Below are 22,842 nucleotides of genomic sequence, written 5' to 3'. Positions count from 1 at the left end.
GGGGGGAGAGGATAGAGAGAGATGGGGGGAGAGGGAGAGAGAGATGGGGGAGAGGATAGAGAGAGATGGGGGGAGAGGAGAGAGAGATGGGGGGAGAGGATGGAGAGAGATGGGGGGAGAGGATAGAGAGAGATGGAGGGGGGAGAGAGAGATGGGGGAGAGGAGAGAGAGATGGGGGAGAGGATAGAGAGAGAGATGATGGGTGGGAGGGGATAGAGAGAGAGATGGGGGGAGGAGAGAGAGATGGGGGGAGGAGAGAGAGAGAGAGGATGGGGGGAGGAGAGAGAGAGATGGGGGGAGGATAGAAAGAGATGAGGGGAGAGAGATGGGGGGAGAGGATAGAAAGAGATGGGGGGAGAGAGATGGGGGGGAGAGGATAGAGAGAGATGGAGGGGGAGAGGAGAGAGAGATGGGGGAGAGGAGAGAGAGATGGGGGAGAGGATAGAGAGAGATGGGTGGGGGGATAGAGAGAGTGGGGGAGAGGAGAGAGAGAGATGGGGGGAGGAGAGAGAGATGGGGGGAGAGGATAGAGAGAGAGAGAGATGGGTGGGAGGGGATAGAGAGAGATGGGGGGAGGGAGAGAGATGGGGGGGAGGAGAGAGAGATGGGGGGAGAGGAGAGAGAGAGATGGGGGGGGAGGGAGAGAGAGATGGGGGAGGGAGAGAGATGGGGGGAGGAGAGAGAGATGGGGGGGGAGAGAGAGAGATGGGGGAGGATAGAAAGAGATGGGGGGAGAGAGATGGGGGGGGAGGAGGATAGAGATGGAGGGGGAGAGGAGAGAGAGAGAGATGGAGGGGGGAGGAGAGAGAGATGGGGGAGAGGAGAGAGAGATGGGGGAGAGGAGAGAGAGATGGGGGGAGAGGATAGAGAGAGAGGGGGATGGGTGGGGGATAGAGAGAGGTGGGGGGAGAGGAGAGAGAGATGGGGGAGAGGATAGAGAGAGATGGGGGGGGGGGATAGAGAGAGATGGGGGAGAGAATAGAAAGAGATGGGGGGGAGAGAATAGAAAGACATGGGGGAGAGAATAGAAAGAGATGGGGAGAGGATAGAGAGAGATGGGGAGAGGATAGAGAGAGATGGGGAGAGGATAGAGAGAGATGGGGAGAGGATAGAGAGAGATGGGGGAGAGGATAGAGAGAGATGGGGAGAGGATAAAGAGAGATGGGGAGAGGATAGAGAGAGATGGGGAGAGGATAGAGAGAGATGGGGAGAGGATAGAGAGAGATGGGGAGAGGATAAAGAGAGATGGGGAGAGGATAGAGAGATGGGGGGAATGATAGAGAGGTGGGGGGAAACAGGGGTGGGGGGGAGAGAGAGAATAATAAGACAAAACGTAGAGGTCAAGAGGAGAGAGAAAGATTGAAAAGTAGATTGAGTAGAGGAGAAATGACAGAGTGAGGGAGAGGCGAATATTGTAAAAGAGAAATAAAAGAATACTAGCTAAGACAGATGCACCTGACTACTCCTATTACATTCAGGGTCCCAAATTAACCCTATTCCTTATGCAGTGCACTAATTTTGAGTGGGGTCCATAGGGATGCTCAAAAGTAGTGCATGAGGTAGGAAATATGACGCCATTAATATGGTTTAATTTGGGACATATCCTCAGTGTTGCATAGAACCCAAGAGAGGGGGCTTCAGAATGGTGTGACCACCACTGCAGTAGGCCAGGCAACATAGGGAAGATGGAGCCAGTCAGCCTCAGCACCGTATTCCCCAGCACCCAATCAGGAGAGAGGAGAAGGCGGGTTGGCTGGGGTTTACACTGTAAACACAAGATGGAGGAAATAAGGGCCCACTCCAACAGAGGGGCAAATCCAATCATATCTAATCATAATCGGATTTGATTGGTCTGGGAAAATACACTTGTATTATATTACTCAGGGTGCTTGACTTTGTAAATAGATGCTTAGAAGAATCCTAGTCTACAGTATGCTGATATTTAACCTGACTGAGATAATTTATGAATAATCGTTTTTTATATTTTAAGTCCAGAAGTTGTATTTTCAGTCAGCTACTCGGAGCTACTGCTGGGTAGATTTAATGGTGACAGCAGTGCATTATCTTATGTGTGTATGTGGTGTATACATGTGTTTGTGAAATTTGTGTTATGTGTTTGTGTCTGTGCGTGTGTGTGTGTGTGTGAGCTCTGTAAGGTATTCATACCACATGAGCCTTAAATGACATAATAGCAAATGATTGTCCTTTTAAAGAGCGAGCCACTGAGCTGTTCTTTCCAAGAGCGGATCAACCAGTGTCATACGGGGTCGTTTCATGTTCCATCAGTGGAGAAGTCATCTTAAATCTGCAGAGAGCCCACTTCTGTGGGTGTGTCTCTTGGTGTGCTTGTATGAATGTGTGAGAGCTTGGGGAGCAGGCAGGATTACTTGAGGGAGGTGATTGAAGTTTAATTAAGCTAAATCAATCCTTCCTGTGGGTAGATAGATGGGACCGGACCAACCAATCATGTTGCTCCTTTTGAGTTACCGCACTTGGATTGACTGGCTGCTGAGACAAATCAATTCCTGTTCTTGGCCAGTGAGGTTGGGCTTCATCGCTATGAGTCTCCCATCGTCTCGATGCTGGTTTGTCTGTAGCTCTGGTAACTGACACTTTCTAGGCTGTCTAATCAACCTCTAGCGAGTCACACTCCAGTATTCCAACAAGGGAATTCTGAAACTGGGATACACATGACTGCATTTTCAGCAACACTTCTATACTTTCTTTAGTCACTGTGAACGTTGTCATATCAGCAAAAACCAACTAAATAACTAGGTTTCAGGGCCTCCCGGTGGGGCAGTGGTCTAAGGTTGTGCCACCAGAGACTCTGGGTTCGCGCCCAGGCTCTTGTGCAGCCGGCCGCGACCGGGAGGTCCATGGGGCGACGCACAATTGGCCCAGCGTCGTCCGCGTTAGGGAGGGTTTGGCTGATATCCTTGTCTCATCGCGCTCTAGAGACTGCACGCTGACCAGGTCGCTAGGTGTACTGTGTTTCCTCCGACACATCGGTGTGGCTGGCTTCCGGTTTGGAGGCGCGCTGTGTTAAGAAGCAGTGCGGCTTGGTTGGGTTGTGTTTCGGAGGACGCATGGCTCTCGACCTTCGTCTCTCCCGATCCCGTACGGGAGTTGTAGCGATGAGACAAGACAGTAACTACTAACAATTAGATACCATGAAATTGGGGGTAAAAAATAAACTAGGTTTCCATCCAATAGGCGACATATTTTAATGTGAATATTATAAACAATATGTGCCTTTCCCTACCGGAGATGTTTACATTAAATTGACTTTTTTTCCGGAGGATCTTCAATGCCCGCCGGCTTATCTGACAGAATGCCAAGGGGGAGGGAGATGGAGGAGGAAGGCACAACCTTTATCTATCTCCTGCCGTGACAGAACAGAGCACATCTGGCCTCTATAGAATCCAACACAATAGCCGGCGCCAGGCACCACTCTGTGACAGCGGGGAGCAGCACCCAGCCTGCCTGCACTTATTAGCATTGACACTGAACAAACACACTCACTCAGTCATGAAAGTTGACGAGTTCAGCTATTATTTTGCATGAACTTGCTATTTCTGACAATAAAGTGAAACTTTCAAATGCTAACTGTTTTATTCTGAAAATATTGTCTGTCCAGCTCCTCAGGCGCAGACCTCCGCCTCTGTATAGACTTCCAGATCTAATGAGAGTGATATTTCGGGGCAGACTTCTTCAGACACGTTTGATTACAGAATATTCACTCTGACGACTTAGTTCATCCTAAATCTCAACGCTGAAGTTCCCTCAGAGCCCTTCTGCTTGATGAAATATGCAGAGAAGGACGGGGTAGTTCTCTATCCCAGCGTTCTGCACCTTTTTCACATGCAAGTTCCAATAAAGACAATTATCCCCGAGTGCCAATGGAGTTCGTTTGCGTTTTATCATGTGACTTCATTCAACATGATCTTACATCATGTGATCTGGGTTCCACCGATTAGGTCTAACGAGGAACAGGAAGGAACCGTACTTCACTCTAGGGCATGTGACAGAGAGTACTACCGCACACACTGCAGTTATACATGGACTATACCATTGCTCTTGTAGTCTGGAGAGTGTGTGTGTGTGTGTGTGTGCGTGTGTGTGTGTGTGTGTGTGTGTGTGTGTGTGTGTGTGTGTGTGTGTGTGTGTGTGTGTGTGAGAGAGATCCGGACTGAGTTAGTGAGATTCTTCATCTACTGTACACATTACCATACAATACTGTATTTCCCAAAGGTAGTAGTATTTGACATGTTATTCACCATTCATAATATGACAATGCAATTCAAAATGAACTAGAAATACTCAGTGCAGTTCAGTACGACTGTAGCCTGTAGGCTATTTAAGCAATAAGTCCCGAGGGGGAGTGGTGTGTGGCCAATATACCACGGCTAAGGGCTGTTCTTAAGCACGACGCAACGCGGAGTGCCTGGACACAGCCCTTAGCTGTGGTATATTGGCCATATACCACAAACCCCTGAGGTGCCTTATTGCTATTATAAACTGGTTATCAATGTAATTAGAGCAGGAAAAATCAATGTTTTGTCATACTCGTGGTATACGGTCTAATATACCACGGCTGTCAGCCAATCAGCATTCCGGGCTCGAACCACCCAGTTTATAACATGCTGTAGAGCCTAATGCAATAACACCCCTTCAATACACCATACAGCCCTCAAACTCAACTCTGGTGGACCACTTCATTTGTTCATTGTTCCCCTCTAATCGGGGACTGATTTAGACCTGTGCAATGAATGATCAGGTAGAACAGAAAAGCAGCAGGCTCCGGACCTCGTAGGGTCAGAGTTGAATACCGCTGTCGTACAGTATTATCAGCAAGTCCTCTATTTAGTCCCCATGTGTATCAATACTTAACACATACTGTCCCTACCCACTCCTAGCCTGGGAGAGCTGTTACACACGGGTCTGGGCAGGAGGCCATTGTAAATGCAGTATTTGCGCAGAGTTGTGCTTATTTCTGGTTTAGCTTTGATTGGTTCTCTCAAACCGTTATGTCTTTTGTTGGCGGGCTGAGACCTCACGTTGTTTGAATTTGAAAATCCAACAGTTGTATTGGAAGGGGGCGGCGCTCTGCGGCTGTGTGTGGTTTGGGCGAGAATTAAAAGACAGAGGAGAACCAATCAAAAAGGCGTTAGGCGTTAGCCAGACTAACACACTCCAACCTTTTCTCCCTAATCTGATTATTCCTTATCTGGTGTTTACTGTATAGTCATTTCGACAACCCCGTACTCTCTTCAGTGTCTGTGACATCATGTACCTCGGAGACCAAGATCAGGAAGGGATGTTACCATGACATTAACCTCCAGCCCCTGGGTAATGGACCTGCCATCAGCCGTAAAGTACTTCCTGTCTGGAGGATGGATCTCAGACAGTGCTCTGTCAGGCAGGGTTCTGAGGGCAAAGTAGATCATTGGGTGTTTGCATTTGGAACGAACCAATCAGTCCTGTTTGTTTGACAGGTACGAGAGGATGAACACACTGTGCCTCCTCACAGGGTAATTGCCATGTTCAGCCTGGCCTCGCTGTTTGCTGTTGTGTGGGTGTGTGTATGTGTGTGTTCTCTGTGTGCTTGATTTTGTGAATATGTTAGAAAGTGTGTGAGTGCATTAGACTGTTTCTGTGTGTTTTAAGAGACGCAACACCAGTTGAAAAACACAGCATTCCCTGGGCTACCCCACATTTCTCTCTCTCTCTCTCTCTCTCTCTCTCTCTCACCATCCCCTCTCTCTCTCTCTCTCTCTCGCCATCCCCTCTCTCTCTCTCTCTCTCACCATCCCCTCTCTCTTTTCTCTCTCTCAAGAGGCAACACACACAGTACTTCGGCAACAACAACCAGCTTCCTCACAACAGCAGATAAGGCACACACACACACTAAATTAAGATTAGGGTCATGCAGTTTCCAAACAATCAAATCAAATGTTATTGGTCACATAGACATGGTTAGCAGATGTTAATGCAAGTGTAGAGAAATGCTTGTGCTTCTGGTTCCGACAGTGCAACAATATCTAACAAGTAATCTAACAATTCCACAACAACCACCTAATGCACACAAATCTAAAGGGGTGGAATAAGAATATGTACCTCTAAATATATGGATGAGCGATGCCCGGGTGACAGAGGCAAGATGCAAAAGATGACATAAAATACAGTATATACATATGAGATGAGTAATGCAAGATATGTAAACATTATTAAAGTGACTAGTGATCCATTTATTAAAGTGGCCAATGATTTGTAGGCAGCAGCCTCCCTGTGTTAGTGGTGGCTGTTTAACAGTCTGATGGCCTTGAGATGGAAGCTGTTTTTCAGTCTCTCGGTCCCTGCTTTGATGCACCTGTACTGACCTCGTCTTCTGGATAGTAGCGGGGTGAACAGGCAGTGGCTCGGGTGGTTGTTATGCTTGATGAACTTGTTGGCCTTCCTGTGACATCAGGTGCTGTAAGTGTCCTGGAGGGCAGGTAGTTTCCCCCCGGTGATGCGCTGTGCAGACCTCACCACCCTCTGGAGAGACCTGTGGTTGTGGGCGGCGCAGTTGCCGTACCAGGCGGTGATACAGCCCGACAGGATGCTCTCGATTTGCCTCCTTGGCGAACGTCTCTATGTACACAGGAGATACAATGTCAGGTTGAAGTGTGAGTGTGTTGAAATCCTGTATTGTACAGTACTTGAGGTGAGATTGAGCCAACAGCACAACAGCATCAATCACAGTAACAGCATGTATGACTATTAAGGGTATTTGTTCCATATGAACCATAATTGGGGCGTTATTTGGCATTTAGTTCACATTTACTAATATTCATGGGCACTGGTGACAAATAGACCCAATCTGTCTGGGACAATGATTAACCATTTAATGTCACCAGTAATGGGGTTGACGTGATGAAGATGATTGGTTGAGCGTGACAGCTGATGCCCCCACTCCTGTGCTGAGATGAGTAGTGTGTTTATGGTTGTGACAAGGCCTTGGCGAGGGGAACACTGATGAGGTGTCTGAGGTTACATTAGTCTTAACTAGTCTGTACAGTATAATCTTAGAAAAAAAGGTGCTATCTAGAATCAAAAAAGGGTTATTTGCTGTCCCCATAGGAGAACCCTTTGAGGAACCCTTTTTGGTTCCAGGTAGAACCCTTTCCACAGAGGGTTCTACCTGGAATCAAAAAGGGTTGTCCTATGTGGACAGCTGAATAATCCCTTTGGAACTCTTTTTCTAAGAGTCTAGAACTGCAGAACAGTAGAAATAAATGTCTCCTCCTACACAATCTCTCGCTACCTCTCATCTGATAAGTTTATCCAGCTCGTTGTTCTTCCTGGCTGTCATCTATCTCTGTACCTTTCTCTCTGTCTCTCCATTTCTATTGACCTTTGTCTATCTCCAATGTACCTTCCTCCCTCGCTTTGCCTCCCTCTTCCGTTCTCTCTCCTCCCCCACTTCAACTCCCCCCTCTCTCCATATCTACCCTTTCACCCCCTCTCTCTCCATCTCTACCCTCTCTCCCCTCCCTCAACCTCTCTTCCTATATCTCTCCCTCCCCTTCTCCCTCCCTCTCTCTTTCCCTCCACCTATTCTGACTAGGCAGGGTGAGGAGTGTGTTCAGACAGGCATGTGTTAATTGGAGGAGACGGGTGCGTCCGTTACCCATCTCGGGCCATTTCCCTCTCCTCGCTGAGGGTCACGACCCCGGGGAGGGAGGGATGCCATCATCCACGTCTGACACTGTTCCCTCACCATCACGCTCACCGCCTCCACCCCCCCGCTGCTTACCCAGATGCCTCTGTGTTGCCCACTAACAGGTGACATTTTGTAATGGACTGACACACCAGAGGAGGCTGGTGGGAGTAGCTATAGGAGCTCTGGCTCATTGTAATGGTTTGAATAGAATCAATGGATAAATCATTGTAAATAAGAATTTGTTCTTAACTGACTTGCCTAGTTAAATAAAAAAACATTTTTTAAATGGTGCGCAGTCAAACATTTTGTTTCCATGTGTTTGATGTGTTTGGTACCATTCCATTGATTTCATTCCAGCCATTACAATGAGCCCATCCTCCTTTAGCACCTCCCATCAGCCTCCTTTGTCACACATAAAGGTGATATAAGGACAGTGTGAATTTTTCAAAGATGGAGAAAGCAAGCTGTATCATTAATACTGCATAGTCTCTGGCAGACAGATATAACAATAGAAATGCAGCATTAATAAAGAATTGAGATCAGCTTTGACTTTCCCCTTTTGATTGTTCTGAGCAATCAGCTTTGATTGATGATGGCATTTCAAGCCTCTGCGAAAAGCAGACAGATCCCAATTAGGAAAATGAACGAAAGGACCCTAATCAGATAGACACTTATCAAACTGAGTGCTTTGCACTTCTGATCTGGTTTGATTAAGGAATCAACCTCTTTAATCTGCTTTTGTGTTTTTCCCCCAGAGAGAACAAATGGTCCATTAGAAAATGAGATGCCCCTTCAAAAAGCAGGTGAGGGATGGCATGAGGGTTTGGTAAGGGCGTCTGAAGGGCACCTGGCATAGACAGAGCTGTCAACAGAGACTTGTTTCTGGGTGGGTAGAGTCTAAACCAGCTCAGCGAGACAGACAAAAAAGGGCCACGGACAACAGAAATAGATTAGTGAAGCACCCTGGGACGAGGCGCCCTCTTTGGAAGGCTGTTTGGCGGGCATCTCGACCTGGGGGGGGGCGGGGGGTTAGAAGCTTGTTCAATGGTAGGAGCACTCCTCGGGGATCTCTGTGTCATAGGTGGAATGCTCTTTGAGATGAGCTTTTTTTTCCCTCCGAGTAATTTTCCTTTTGAAAAGTAAACCAAGCAAAGGTGTTTCTGGTAGGGCAGCATAGTGGTAATGGATTCCTCAGTGAGAGCCTCTCATTCACTCTGTTGCTATTGATATCTAGGATCGATTTCCCGTTTAGAATGTCTTAGGAGGCGAGATGGCCTGCCGCTAGTCACCTGCATTCAAGAGGCATCACGCATTACTTGAACCTTGCTAATGAGAACAGAATAACAGAGTTACATCAGGTGACTCCTGACCGTATGGCCTCAACGTCCATATCCCGTTGAATCTTGAATATGAGCTAATGTTATTGCTCCGAGCATGACATAACTAAAACGGAGTAGGATGTGTTTATGTACAGCACCTTATTAAACAGAAATGATCGCCCATCACCGTGTATAGTCAGGCAATTGGTTACAGAGGCATCCAGCCTCCCATCGGTCAGGCAGGGCTCTGTGCTGAGCCAAAATGGACACTGTCTTGTGTGTCCTGTTGGGCTTTTGCCAGCACCAGCAAGCCTGAAGTAGTCCCAGGAAGAGGAGGAGCGGGGGAGACACACGCCAGACCTGCCCTTTGATTAAATACATGTGTACGTACATCCTGTTTATAGTGACGCTTACTGTCGTCTTCAAGTGGCACCCTACTCTCTATAGTGCAATACTTTTGACCAGAGTGCCCTGGGTCCTGGTCAAAAGTAGTGCACTACATAGGGAATAGGGTGCTGTTTGGAACGCATGGTCATTATTTCCTGGATACTGTGTGTCAGGTGAGTTGGGTAATGATGCATGAATATGCAGGATCTGTTTTTACTTTACAGCTACTTGATCATTTGAAAATAGATTTTCTAAAAATGTCCAACAAAGAAATATGTCCATATCTTGGCCATATCACTAGAGATAGAAGAGGAACTCACAGTCACTGTGCGCTGGATAGAGGGAGGATAGATGTGAAAGCACAAAGAGATAGAATCACATCTGTCACACGGACCAAAGTGGCCTGAACAGCACAGTCTAGCAGAACAAGTCTCCCTGAGTAAGCGTTTGACGCAAAGTTTGGAAGTCGAAAGCTTGTGTGTTGACAAAGCTACGCTACCGCTCCTTCAGGTATGCAACTCAAACTACTTGCCTAATTGAACTGCAGCTAGCGATTCCGTGTCTGACACCTGCCAGGCCGATAATGGCTGCTCAACCTTTCAAAAGGCTAACTCGGATAGAGGCTGAACTTAACCAAGCGTATAAGGGCTTTTTAACTCTCACTGAGTTTACCAACATGCATTTGTATGACTCTTTTCAAGACACAGGGTTTTAAAATAACAAGGGAAAAACGGGTAGAATAGTCCATTATTATTATTATTTATTTATTTATTTATTTTACCTTCATTTTACTAGGCAAGTCAGTTAAGAACAAATTCTTATTTTCAATGACGGCCTAGGAACAGTGGGTTAACTGCCTGTTCAGGGGCAGAACGACAGATTTGTACCTTGTCAGCTCAGGGATTTGAACATGCAACCTTCCGGTTACTAGTCCAACGCTCTAATCACTAGGCTGCCCTATTATTATCACAAATCACACAAGCAATATGATAAGCAGATAAATCAAGATGCGTTCAGCGCCCTTATCCAACACCTTGTTAGGCTAACAATGCCCAGTTTTTGGTCTAGTATAATTGTATCAGAAGCACAGCTTTTGATAACGAGAAAACGTGGTCTGGCCTCTATTACAAAATAACTAATTCTTAAATGGTGAAAGAAAAGTGTTAATCCAGGATTTCACCTTCAAACTTCACAGTAAAAACAAAGCATAATAATAAGAAATAATAATAATATCTCCAACTAAAAAGCCTTAGCAATGCTTCAGCAGACAACAGGGCCAGTGACCAAGGCAGGAATGAGCATAAGGTACAGAGTGCTCTAAGCTCCTTATGTACAGTCAGAAGTTTAACATACACTTAGGTTGGAGTCATTAAAACTCGTTTTTCAACCACTCCACAAATTTCTTGTTAACAAACGATAGTTTTGACAAGTCTGTTAGGACATCTACTTTGTGCATGACACAAGTCATTTTTCCAACAATTGTTTACAGACAGATTATTTCACTTATAATTCACTGTATCACAATCCCAGTGGGTCAGAAGTTTACATACACTATGTTTACTGTGCTTTTAAACAGCTTGGGAAATTCCAGAAAATTATGTCATGGCTTTAGAAGCTTCTGGTAGGCTAATTGACAGTCATTTGAGTCAATTGGAGGTGTACCTGTGGATGTATTTCAAGACCTACCTTCAAACTCAGTGCCTCTTTGCTTGACATCATGGGAAAATCAAAAGAATTCAGCCAAGACCTGAAAAGAAATTGTAGACCTCCACAAGTCTGGTACATCCTTGGGAGCAATTTCCAAACACCTGAAGGTACCACTTTCATCTGTACAAACAATAGTATGCAAGTATAAACACCATGGGACCACGCAGCCGTCATACCGCTCAGGAAGGAGATGCGTTCTGTCTCCTAGAGATGAACGTACTTTGGTGCAAAAAATGCAAATCAATCCCAAAACAACCGCAAAGGACCTTGTGAAGATGCTGGAGGAAACGGGTACAAAAGTATCTATATCCGCAGTAAAACAAGTCCTATATCGACATAACCTGAAAGGCCGCTCAGCAAGGAAGAAGCCACTGCTCCAAAACCACCATTAAAAAAGCCAGACTGCGGTTTGCAACTGCACATGGGGACAAAGATCATACTTTTTGGAGAAATGTCCTCTGGTCTGATGAATCAAAAAGAGAACTGTTTGGCCATAATGACCATCGTTATGTTTGGAGGAAAAGGGGGGAGGCTTGCAAGCCGAAGAACATCATCCCAACCGTGAAGCACGGGGGTGGCCGCATCATGTCGTGGGGTTGCTTTGCTGCAAGAGGGATTGGTGACCTTAACAAAATAGATGGCACCATGAGGAAAGGAAATTATGTGGATATATTGAAGCAACATCTCAAGACATCAGTCAGGAAGTTAAAGCTTGGTCGCAAATGGGTCTTCCACATGGACACTGACCCCTAGCATACTTCCGAAGTTGTAGGACAACAAAGTCAAGGTATTGGAGTGGCCATCACAAAACCCTGACCTCAATCCTATAGAAAATGTGTGGGCAGAACTGAAAAAGCGTGTGTGAGCAAGGAGGCCTACAAACCTGACTCAGTTACACCAGCTCTGTCAGGAGGAATGGGCCAAAATCCACCCAACTTATTGTGGGAAGCTTGTGGAAGGCTACCTGAAACATTTGACCCAAGTTAAACAATTTAAAGGCTATGCTACCAAATACTAATTGAGTGTATGTAAACTTCTGACCCACTGGGAATGTGATGAAAGAAATCAAAGCTAAAATGAATTACTCTCTCTTACCATCATTTTGACATTTCACATTCTTAAAATAAAGCGGTGATCCTAACTGACCTAAGAGAGGGAATGTTTACTAGGATTAAATGGCTGGAATTGTGAAAAACTGAGTTTAAATGTATTTGGTTAAGGTGTATGTAAACTTCTGACCTCAACTATCTGACAGCTTCATTTGCAATTGTACATTTTATTCTTTTAGCAGACCCTCTTATCCAGAGCGACTTACAGTGCATTCATCTTCAGATAGCTGGGTGGGACAACCACATATCGCAGGCATAGTATGTATACTCTTCCTCAATAACGGAGCTATCAGCGAAGTCAGAGGTAGTGTTTTTTCAAGTTCGTTCAAATACATTCCTTCCATAACATGCATATTTTTACCCGACCTTAAGCAATCCTATACATTCTTACAACAACATCCATTTCTCTGTAGCTCATCTAAGCTCAGGACACCCCCCCTCAATACACATGCTAATGCTATAGTCACTAACTCCTTTATAGACCTTTTTTTTTATAGCTGACACTATCTATCGCCTGACGATAATCGGGTACCATTGACCCAAGCAAGGCTGGGCACATTCTCTGTGTGTTCGTGGGTGTGCACAGGCTGCCTGGTGCATGCAAGCATAACCAGAGTGGTTTCTCTTCCAGTCTATGCCTAAATATGGACTTCCCTTTCCTAGGGTCACCCCAGACCAGACCAGTGACTTATCCTAATCATCCATATTACTTCAATTATACATTTTCATTCTAATTCAATCAAGTCTGTCCAAATTCACTTCTTCTTATGCGTCTCTGTGGAGCCTGGCGAAAGCAAACCCAGCACAAACCCAGCACAAACCCAGCACAAACCCAGCACAGGACACAAACTCATTTGGGGTTGTTGATTCTGTCGAAGCTTACATTTAAAATAAGATCATGTGGGAGGGAAATCAGTGCATGGTGAAGTCACCGTAAAGTTCTTTCACCTGTTAGTAAAGTGCATAAAAACTATCTGTACAAAGTGAAATGCATCGACCCTAGTGGCTCTGTTTTCTATTCTGTTGTTGTCATTTTTACTCCCTTTTCTCCCCAATTTCGTAATTACAATCTCATCGCTGCAACTCCCCAACGGGCTCTGGTGAAGCAGTGGCTCTGCTTTCTGAAAAAAAGACAAGAAAATACAAAGACCACAACATTCACAGTTAGAATGGACTTTCGAACATGTCAAATGTCTGAGTGCAAGACGTCCATCAACAAAATGACATCTTGCATGAAAACCCCAAATACATTTTGTCATAAAACAATATGAATACACACAAACACACCGTCCACGTGAAACCCTAACCCCACATGGAACAGTAGATCCTCATCTTACCCACACTGCACTGGGTGAAATGACATATCAACATATACATGACAATTAAAAAATTCATCAAAATACAGCACCTAAAGCTTTACATGAAATATGTCATTCTGATAATTACTCGCACTTCAAATAATGTTAACAACTCCACAACGTGGTTCTGAGAGCCCTGGTATTCAGCCAGCAAGGCGCTAACATCCCCATGTCATTCTGAAAGTATCAACAGGCTAACATGACCATCTGGCATAAATATTACAAAATGCTGCAGATTGTGCAAAATATGATATATTCCAGTACGAGTGTAAAATAAAACGTTTTCATTAACCCAATGTAACGTTGGACCCACGATGGATTCTTCTTCTATGGTATATTGGGGATCGCACAATTTAATGTGCATTCCGCCCCCTATTGTGCAGGATGGAAACAGGATAATTCAATCACATGGTTGCAGTCACTGATAAGGGTGGACAGCTGTGGATTAGTGAGGAATGTGGGCCGAGGTCCGGTTTGGTCACATGACGGGAGAAGGAACAGTTTATTACCTGTATCACTTAACTTCCTGCCTAGCAACAGATATGTATGGCTGTATTGGCTGTCCAGATGTGTAAGGGGGAGACACAGCTGTCCAACTGTTCATCCACTTCCTCCATCTTTCCTCTCCAGTCTGCTCCCCATGATGGATTACAACAGCTCTCCAGTGTAATTGCTTTCTCTCACTCTTACACATTGTGCAGGCACAATCCCATAACTGCTTGCACACATTATTTACAGCTCTCTTAAAGGGACAGTGCTCCTAAGTGGATCCAAATGAATACAGCTATGTGCTTTTACCACCTGGCTACATCTGGATTCAATGTCCATTGTCAATGTCCAGTGTGTGTGTGTGTGTGTGTGTGTGGGCTACGGTCAGCCTGGGGTCATTGTGATTTAGCTGTGGTATGTGAGTGCGGTTCAGCAGTTTTGCTGAGGCAGCTATACATACCCCAGGCCCCCAGTCGCCACCAGTCCCAGACTAGCCAACCAGGCTGCTTGGAGAGCCCTTCCCCACAATACCCAGCCCCACAGGGCACTTGTGGGCACGTCCATGGAAGGCAGTATGCAAATGACAAAGAGTTCTCCTAGGCTCTCTGTTTCCTACTTCCTCCCTTCTACTCTCTCCTTCCTCTCTTCTTCTCTCTCTCCTTCCTCTCTTCTTCTCTCTCCCCTTCCTCTCTTCTTCTCTCTCCCGTTCCATCTGTGATCACTCTCCCAAATGTTCACCAGGTCGCCATGGAAACACTCTGGCCGTGCTGAGAATATCTATTAACACACTCGTCATGGCAGGACTACCCCACTCTCTTTCATTTTTAGTCTTCCTTTCTCTCTCATCTCTCCATGGTTTTCTCACTCCCTTCCTCTCGTCCTCTTTCTTGTCCTCTCTCGCTCTGCTCTTCTGCCTCTCTCTCTTCTTCTTGTTCACTCTCTCTACATTCATTTTTAACCCTTCTCCTTGTCCATCATGCTGAGTATCAGCAACCCTCCTCTCATGGACACCTCCCCCCTCCTCAACCATCCTCTTCATCACATATCCCATTTAAACATCTCTTCAGATTCCTTTTTTCTCATTTTGTCCTGCAGCATCCCTCCATCTTGTCCCCCAGCCTCGGAATGGCTCTGGTTACCAGGTCACAGAGGAACACAACACAAACACTATACATTTCAAATAGAGAATGCATCCCAAATGGCAACATATTCCCTATATAGTGCACTTCTTTTCACCAGAGCCCTATGGGTGGACTTTATATAAAGTGGACTTTATATGAAATAGGGTACCATTTGAAAGACATCAAGAGTGCTGCTCTCTGAACAGTGCAGGCCCAGTGTGAGCAGCCAGCCTCTCCTTCTTCCTCCAGTGCCCCCCTCTATTCTCCTGCTTGGTATTCAGGTGTGGTGCTGGAGGTGCAGTCTGGTAGAGTGCAGTATGGAAATGGAACTACATCAGCCCTCCATCATTAGACATTCCTCTCTAAGCAAACACACAGCCCGTCTGGACTGTCAGTCTGAGGGGACAGAGAGACAGAACACGGCTGCACACTGGAGGTGTGTGCGTGTGTGTGTGTGTGTGTGTGTGTGTTTGGGGCATGATTGTGTGTGTGTGTGCGAGTGTGTGTTTACTAAGTGAGTGTGTATGTGTACGCGCGCACGTATGGGAAATATCTCATGTTGTTAAGACCAATTACATGGCAGCCCGGACTGAGTTTAACCTGAAACTCTGCAGTAGCAGCGATGCGTTGCGTATAACCTGAGTTATTCCTATTGCAAAAGCATCAGATGATGGTTTTGTGGGTAGCCTCTCAATATAACATTCTTGACATAGGGATCCTCAATCCTACTCATCGTTGCCGGGTGCATGGTGAATAATACTGTATATAGACGAGTGCATTGAGATGGATATGCTTTCAAGGGCCTTCAGCTGCTCTATAATGTTAAAGCTGGACTGACAACGTGAGAGGCAAAGATAAAGAAGGCGATAGAGAGAGAGAAAGAGCGGGAGAAAGGTAAAGAGAGAGGTCGTGCGTGCGGACAGACGTCTACACCCCAGGCTACCCTCAGTAGGTCTCTCATTGTGCCTGTAATCTTCTTAACTAGCTCTCTGCTCTACACATTCTCCCTTGCAGATGGTGCTCACACACTGCATCCAAAAACTACACACACTGTAGAGTAGGAACCCGGAGAGCAGGAACACAATACAGATACAGTGTACTGTAAGTAACACCTGGTCAAAGAATGGTTGAATAACAGGTACTGTATACACATAAATGCCCTCACAAACTGGATACGTGAGTGTGTGTACAGGCCTAAAGTTGTGTGTATCTGTTCAACAATTTTACTCACTAGGCCTTTATCCCAAAAGAAATGGCACCCTATTCCCTGAGGGCCCTGATCAAAAGTAGTGCACTATATAAGAAATGGGATGCCATTTGGGACTCACACTAGTAGAATAAACAAGCAAACCAACTAACTTTCTGTACATACTGCTTCAAAAACACACTCCCAGTCAACCATGGACCCTGACCCACTTTTACAGTGAGAGAGAGTGTGTTAGAGTTTCTGAGTATCTTGCTGCTCAGTGTTCGGGCTCTCAGGGTCATTGTGTTCTCAACCGAGGGAACAGGTCTTTGTGGAGAGCCTGGTACATTGTCACAAAGCCAGTTGGAACAGCGCTGTCACTGTCATCACAGAAACCACCATGAACTATCTCTCCCATCCAAACCCCAGCCTTCTCTCTCTCTCTCTCTCTCTCTCCAGGGCCAACATTCTCCCTCCGCTTTGGGCTTTAAGCCTATTCAGAGCCATGTGTTCTATTCAGACAGCTCCCCCCCATCTCTCTCTCTCTCTCTCTCTCTCTCTCTCTCTCTCTCTCTCTCTCTCTCTCTCTCTCTCTCTCTCTCTCTCTCTCTCTCTCTCTCTCTCTCTCTCTCTCTCTCTCTCTCTCTCTCTCTCTCTCTCTCTCTCTCTCTCTCTCTCTCTCTCTCTCTCTCTCTCTCTCTCTCTCTCTCTCTCTCTCTCTCTCTTTCTTTCTCTTTCTCTCTCTCACTCCTGTCAATAGAAAGCAGAGAGCATGTACGCCAATGTGGGCGCCTCCAAGTTGAATAGCAGTGAAAGGTTTATATTCATGATTCAAGGGCATGACGTTAACATTTACTATTCAAGTGCATGTTGACATTTTTGTTCTCATATTGCAGTTGGAAACCTTCCACAGCAACTGGAAACAAGGACAATGGTTAAAAATAATTTGTTCTATGTCATCCACAATAATGATCCAGTTATCAAATGTGGAACATTTTTATTTAGCTAAAAATATATATATTTTGAGGCAGATGGTTTATTTATCTTGTACTCCATACAGGCCAATGAAAGGCTGGTGTATTTTTGCTGCTGGCTCCACCCAAGTATTGTTCTCCCTCTGTTCTCTCTCTCTCTTCTACCTAATGTTCTATCCATCTCTCTCTCCTCCTAGGTGAGCTAGTCCTACCCCTCCCAGCCACGCCTGGCATCTTCTCCCCGTCTCTCTCTTCGTCTGCCTCATCCATCTCTTTCCCCGGCATTCTCCGCCATGGCGCTCCTCTCCACCTCTCTATCTGCCTCCGTCCCCTTCCTCCTCTTCCTCCTCCTCCCCCTTCCTTCGCCCTGCGCCCTGGAGTCTCTACGAGGAGGAGGAGGAGTAGGAGAGGAAGAGAACCGCTCCATCTCCACCATGTCCTATCCCTCCATGTCTCCGGAGTTCTGGAGCAACAGCAGCACGGGGCTGGGCAGCAGTTCAAAGTGTTCGCAGCCGGTGGTGTGCAGGCCGGGCACCCTGCTGCCCGTGTGGAAGCCCCTGAGCCCCGGGCTGGGCGACCAGGTAGCCAGGGCGGTGGTCTACTTCACCTGTCTCATGTACATGTTCCTGGGAGTGTCCATCATCGCAGACCGCTTCATGGCCTCTATCGAGGTCATAACCTCACAGGTTGGTACCGTGGGACAGATTGATCCATATGATAGAGTTGTTAAAGCATTGTACTAGGGATGTCGTCTCATTCACTACATAATGAAAATGACATAGAAATAGAATGAAGAGATGCTATTTTTACAGAGAGAGCTCTCCCACTCTTAGACCCAGTGGTTGGCTCTCCTTTCTCACCTCTCCCTAGACTACGTTAACTGTCACTCAAACACAGTGAACATCGACAAACTCTATAATAAAGGCATTGTAAAACTCGCCTCCGCAGGGGTGATAGACATAACAGTTTCCATCTCCAGGAATACCGCCTTGCTTCTCGGTGTTACCACAGACAGCTCAAATGAACGTGTTATTTCTTTGTTTGGGTTTCTACATTTCCTGTAGTGACTGACTCTGGGGCCATATGGAATTCCAATATTTCAATATTTCTCTGCTGACTCAATAAACTGAAAGAGATTCTACCCTTGGGTTGGAACCGGTTCAGAGAACCGAACCGAAAACCCGGAAAATAATGAACATTTTGAAGAAACGGAACCCGGGAATGAGAGTGATACAGTTCTGCAGCAGAACCATTATTTTAAAAGCATGGGAACTGGTTCAGAGAGTTACTTTATGTTCTGGACATGTTTTTCTAGTGCCACAAAATGACGCAACAAAGCAGCTATGCAAAAAGCCCTCACTCTGTCACTCGGAAACTGTGTCCAGTGTCTGCCTGCAAGCTGAAACTCTTTGCCAGTGTGTGTGGGTGTAAGCTACCTGCACTTCCTCCTCCGACGGAGAGAAGCAACATGGTGCAGTTTGAGGCCATGTGGCCAGAGAGTGATGCGAGGGCTGGAGATGTCATCAGGTGGTTCTGGGCATGTGTTATGTAGTTGAGGGTTGTGTGATGTCGTTTGTTTGTTTTGTATTGTTCGTTTTTTTTTAAAGATAGTTTTAAAACATTTTTATTAGAGAATAATAGATTTTCAATGCTAGTTAAAAAGGAACAGAAAGGAATGATATAAACAGGTACTTTTAAAAGTTCGAACTGGTTCAGAATTTATTTAGCTGGTCGGAACAGTGGAGCGAGATGAGAAATATGGTGGTTCTGTTAAGAACCAAAAGATTGGAAAATAATAGGAGACTTGGTGTATTGAATTATTGGTTCCATCTCATTTAAAGCTTCAGATAATTGGTCCAGACTCTTTGACATGGTTATAAATTGGATTTCTCTGCCGACGAGAGTTTTTTTTCAATAAACTGAAGTAGATCGCAGCCCTGGAATCGATTCAATAGTCAATGAACCTGCTAATGATTATTCCATTTCAGTTCATTGTTGGGCCATCGAAAACCATTGTGAATTTACTAGTTACAGTTGAAGTCGGAAGTTTACATACACTTAGGTTGGAGTCATTAAAACTCATTTTTCAACCACTCCACAAATTTCTTGTGGCAGGTTTTGGCAAGTCGGTTAGGACATATACTTTGTGCATGAGACAAGTAATTTATTATTTAACTTATAATTCACTGTATCACAATTCCAGTGCATGAGAAGTTTACATACACTAAGTTGAATGCGCTTTTAAACAGCTTGGAAAATTCCAGAAAATTATTTTATGGCTTTAGAAGCTTCTGATAGGTTAATTGACATCATTTGAGTCAATTGGAGGTGTACCTGTGGATGTATTTCAAGGCCTACCTTCAAACTCAGTGCCTCTATGCTTGACATCATGGGAAAATAAAAAGAAATCAGCCAAGACCTCATAAAACAATTGTAGACCTCCACAAGTCTGGTTCATCCTTGGGAGCAATTTCCAAACGCCTGAAGGTACCACGTTCATCTGTACAAACAATAGTACGCAAGTATAAACACCATGGGACCACGCAGCCATCATACCACTCAGGAAGGAGATGCGTTCTGTCTTTGGTGCGAAAAGTGCCAGTCAATCCCAGAACAACAGCAAATTGACCTTGTGAAGATGCTGGAAACAGGAACAAAAGTATCTATATCCACAGTAACACGAGTCCTATTTCGACATAACCTGAAAGGCCGCTCAGAAAGGAAGAAGCCACTGCTCCGAAACCACCATAAAAAAAGCCAGACTATGGTTTGCAACTGCACATAGGGACAAAGAACTTACTTTTTGGAGAAATGTCCTCTGGTCTAATGAAATAAAAATAGAAGTGTTTGGCCATAATGACCATCGTTATGTTTGGAGGAAAAAGGGGATGCTTGCAAGCTGAAGAACACCATCCCAACCGTGAAGCAGGGGGTGGCAGAATCATGTTGTGGGGGTGCTTTGCTGCAGGAGGGACGTGCACTTCACAAAATAGATGGCGTCATGAGGTAGGAAAATTATGTGGATATATTGTTGCAACATCTTAAGACATCAGTCAGGAAGTTAAAGATTGGTTGCAAATGGGTCTTGCAAATGGGTCTTCCAAATGGACAATGACCCCAAGCATACTTCTAAAGGACAACAAAGTCGGCCATCACATAGCCTGACCTCAATCCAATAGAAAATTTGTGGGCAGAACTGAAAAAGCGTGTGTGAGCAAGGAGGCCTACAAACCTGACTCCGCTACACCAGCTCTGTCAGGAGGAATGGGCCAAAATTCACCCAACTTACTGTGGGAAGCTTGTGGAAGATTACCCAAAACATTTGCCCCAAGTTCAACAATTTAAAGGCAATGCTACCGAATACGAATTGAGTGTATGTAAACTTCTGACCCACTGGGAATGTGATGATGAAATAAATCATTCTCTCTACTATTATTCTGACATTTCACATTCTTAAAATAACGTGGTGATCCTAACTGACCGGGAATTTTAACTAGGATTAAATGTCTGGAATTGTGAAAAACTGAGTTTAAATGTATTTGGCTAAGGTGTGTGTAAACTTCCGACTTCAACTGTATCTGTTCGTAATATTGTCCTCTTTATAGCCAACCATGCGTTCAACATCATTGCTCATGATGGAATTGGAATAGCATAGATTTCTCCCTTTTACAATTTTCTCTTTGACCGAGCAAATTCTACACAATTGTTTTCATAAGTTCATAATGCATCTACTAGGATAGTATTTACCAGAAGTGCATCCATTATGAAGGATTCAGACCCCAGTGGCCTAATTGGAGTGTATTGTAGTGTTTTGTATTATAACAGGGAGGATTTTCCAGTGTTTGTCCTGAGGTTGTGCAAGACTAAGCACACTGAGATTGTCTGGATCTTATGCTGGCGGAAAGGAGCACAGGCTTGGCTCTCTCTGACAAGGAGCACAGGCCTGGCTCTCTCTGACAAGGAGCACAGGCCTGGCTCTCTCTGACAAGGAGCACAGGCCTGGCTCTCTCTGGCAAGGAGCACAGGCCTGGCTCTCTCTGGCAAGGAGCACAGGCCTGGCTCTCTCTGGCAAGGAGCACAGGCCTGGCTCTCTCTGGCAAGGAGCACAGGCCTGGCTCTCTCTGGCAAGGAGCACAGGCCTGGCTCTCTCTGGCAAGGAGCACAGCCCCGGCTCTCTCTGGCAAGGAGCACAGGCCTGGCCCTCTCAGTAATACATTTCAACTCTATATCTGACATCGTATGGGTGTCTTCTTTTCTTTAAGCCCATAATCATGTGTGTGAGGTGTAGACTTTTGTTTCAAAGTAGATTTGTTTACGACTACCAAGAAACACTTTGTGTGACCCTGATTTAGCCCACTGCAGTAAAATGAACCAACGCCACATCTCAAGTTCACTGTAAATGTAAAGGAACCTGCAAGGCAGCAATTCGTAGGACAGTGTATCCCATGCATCCAACTAATAAAACCTGAAACGTCTCCATAGCCCGTCGTCCATCACTCCTTCACTAGATCACTAGGGTAGGTAACAACATCTCCACCCCGCTGATCCTCAACACTGGGGCCCCACAAGGGTGCGTTCTCAGCCCTCTCCTGGACTCCCAGTTCACCAATGACTGCGTGGCCACGCACGCCTACAACTCAATCATCAAGTTTGCAGACGACACTACAGTGGTAGGCTTGATTACCAACGATGACGAGACGGCCTACAGGGAGGAGGTGAGAGCCCTCGGAGTGTGGTGTCAGGAAAATAACCTCACACACAACGTCAACAAAACAAAGGAGATGATTGTGGACTTCAGGAAACAGCAGAGGGAGCACCCCCCTATCCACATCGATGGGACAATAGTGGAGAGGGTAGAAAGTTAAGTTCCTCGGTGTACACATCGCGGACAAACTGAAATGGTCCACCCACACAGACAGCGTGGTGAAGAAGGCGCAACAGCGCCTCTTCAACCTCAGAACACTCCGCAACATTTACAGATGCACAATCGAGAGCATCCTGTCGGGCTGTATCACCGCCTGGTACGGCAACTGCTCCGCCCATAACCGTAAGGCTCTCCAGAGGGTAGTGAGGTCTACACAACGCATCACCGAGGGAAAACTACCCGCCCTCCAGAACACCTACACCACCCGATGTCACAGGAAGGCCAACAAGATCATCAAGGACAACAACCACCCGAGCCACTGCCTGTTCACCCCTCTATCATCCAGAAGGCGAGGTCAGTACAGGTGCATCAAAGCGGGGACTGAGAGACAGAAGCTGTTTTTCAATCTCAAGGCCATCAGACTGTTAAACAACCACCACTAACATTGAGTGGCTGCTGCCAACATACTGTGGCAAAGAAGGGGGTCGAGTGGTAAATGGCAGATATGTGAGAGCAGAACTAATAAACGGGCTCTGCCCGATCACTAAAATGGCCACCCCTGTCAGAACTACAGATCACAAAATGGCCAACCACCAAAACTACAAGTCCCAGAAGCAAGGGGA

The 22,842-nt window shown here is 45.8% G+C and overlaps 1 protein-coding gene across 2 annotated transcripts in view; it reads left to right on the top strand.

The window, feature by feature from the left end:
- slc8a2b (solute carrier family 8 member 2b) overlaps positions 1-22,842 on the top strand; it is a 95,132-nt gene that overhangs the window by 43,942 nt on the left and 28,348 nt on the right. For both annotated transcript variants that reach the window (XM_064974512.1, XM_064974514.1), the window contains exon 2: positions 17,553-18,041. In XM_064974512.1, the coding sequence (XP_064830584.1) occupies positions 17,649-18,041 (393 nt within the window). In that variant the 5' untranslated portion in view covers positions 17,553-17,648. The remainder of the gene's footprint in view (positions 1-17,552; positions 18,042-22,842) is intronic.

This window comes from Oncorhynchus masou, chromosome 9 (assembly GCF_036934945.1).
Source record: "Oncorhynchus masou masou isolate Uvic2021 chromosome 9, UVic_Omas_1.1, whole genome shotgun sequence".
In the NCBI taxonomy this organism is placed as follows: Eukaryota; Metazoa; Chordata; class Actinopteri; order Salmoniformes; family Salmonidae; genus Oncorhynchus; species Oncorhynchus masou.
This window is presented reverse-complemented; position numbering and strand designations above follow the sequence as displayed.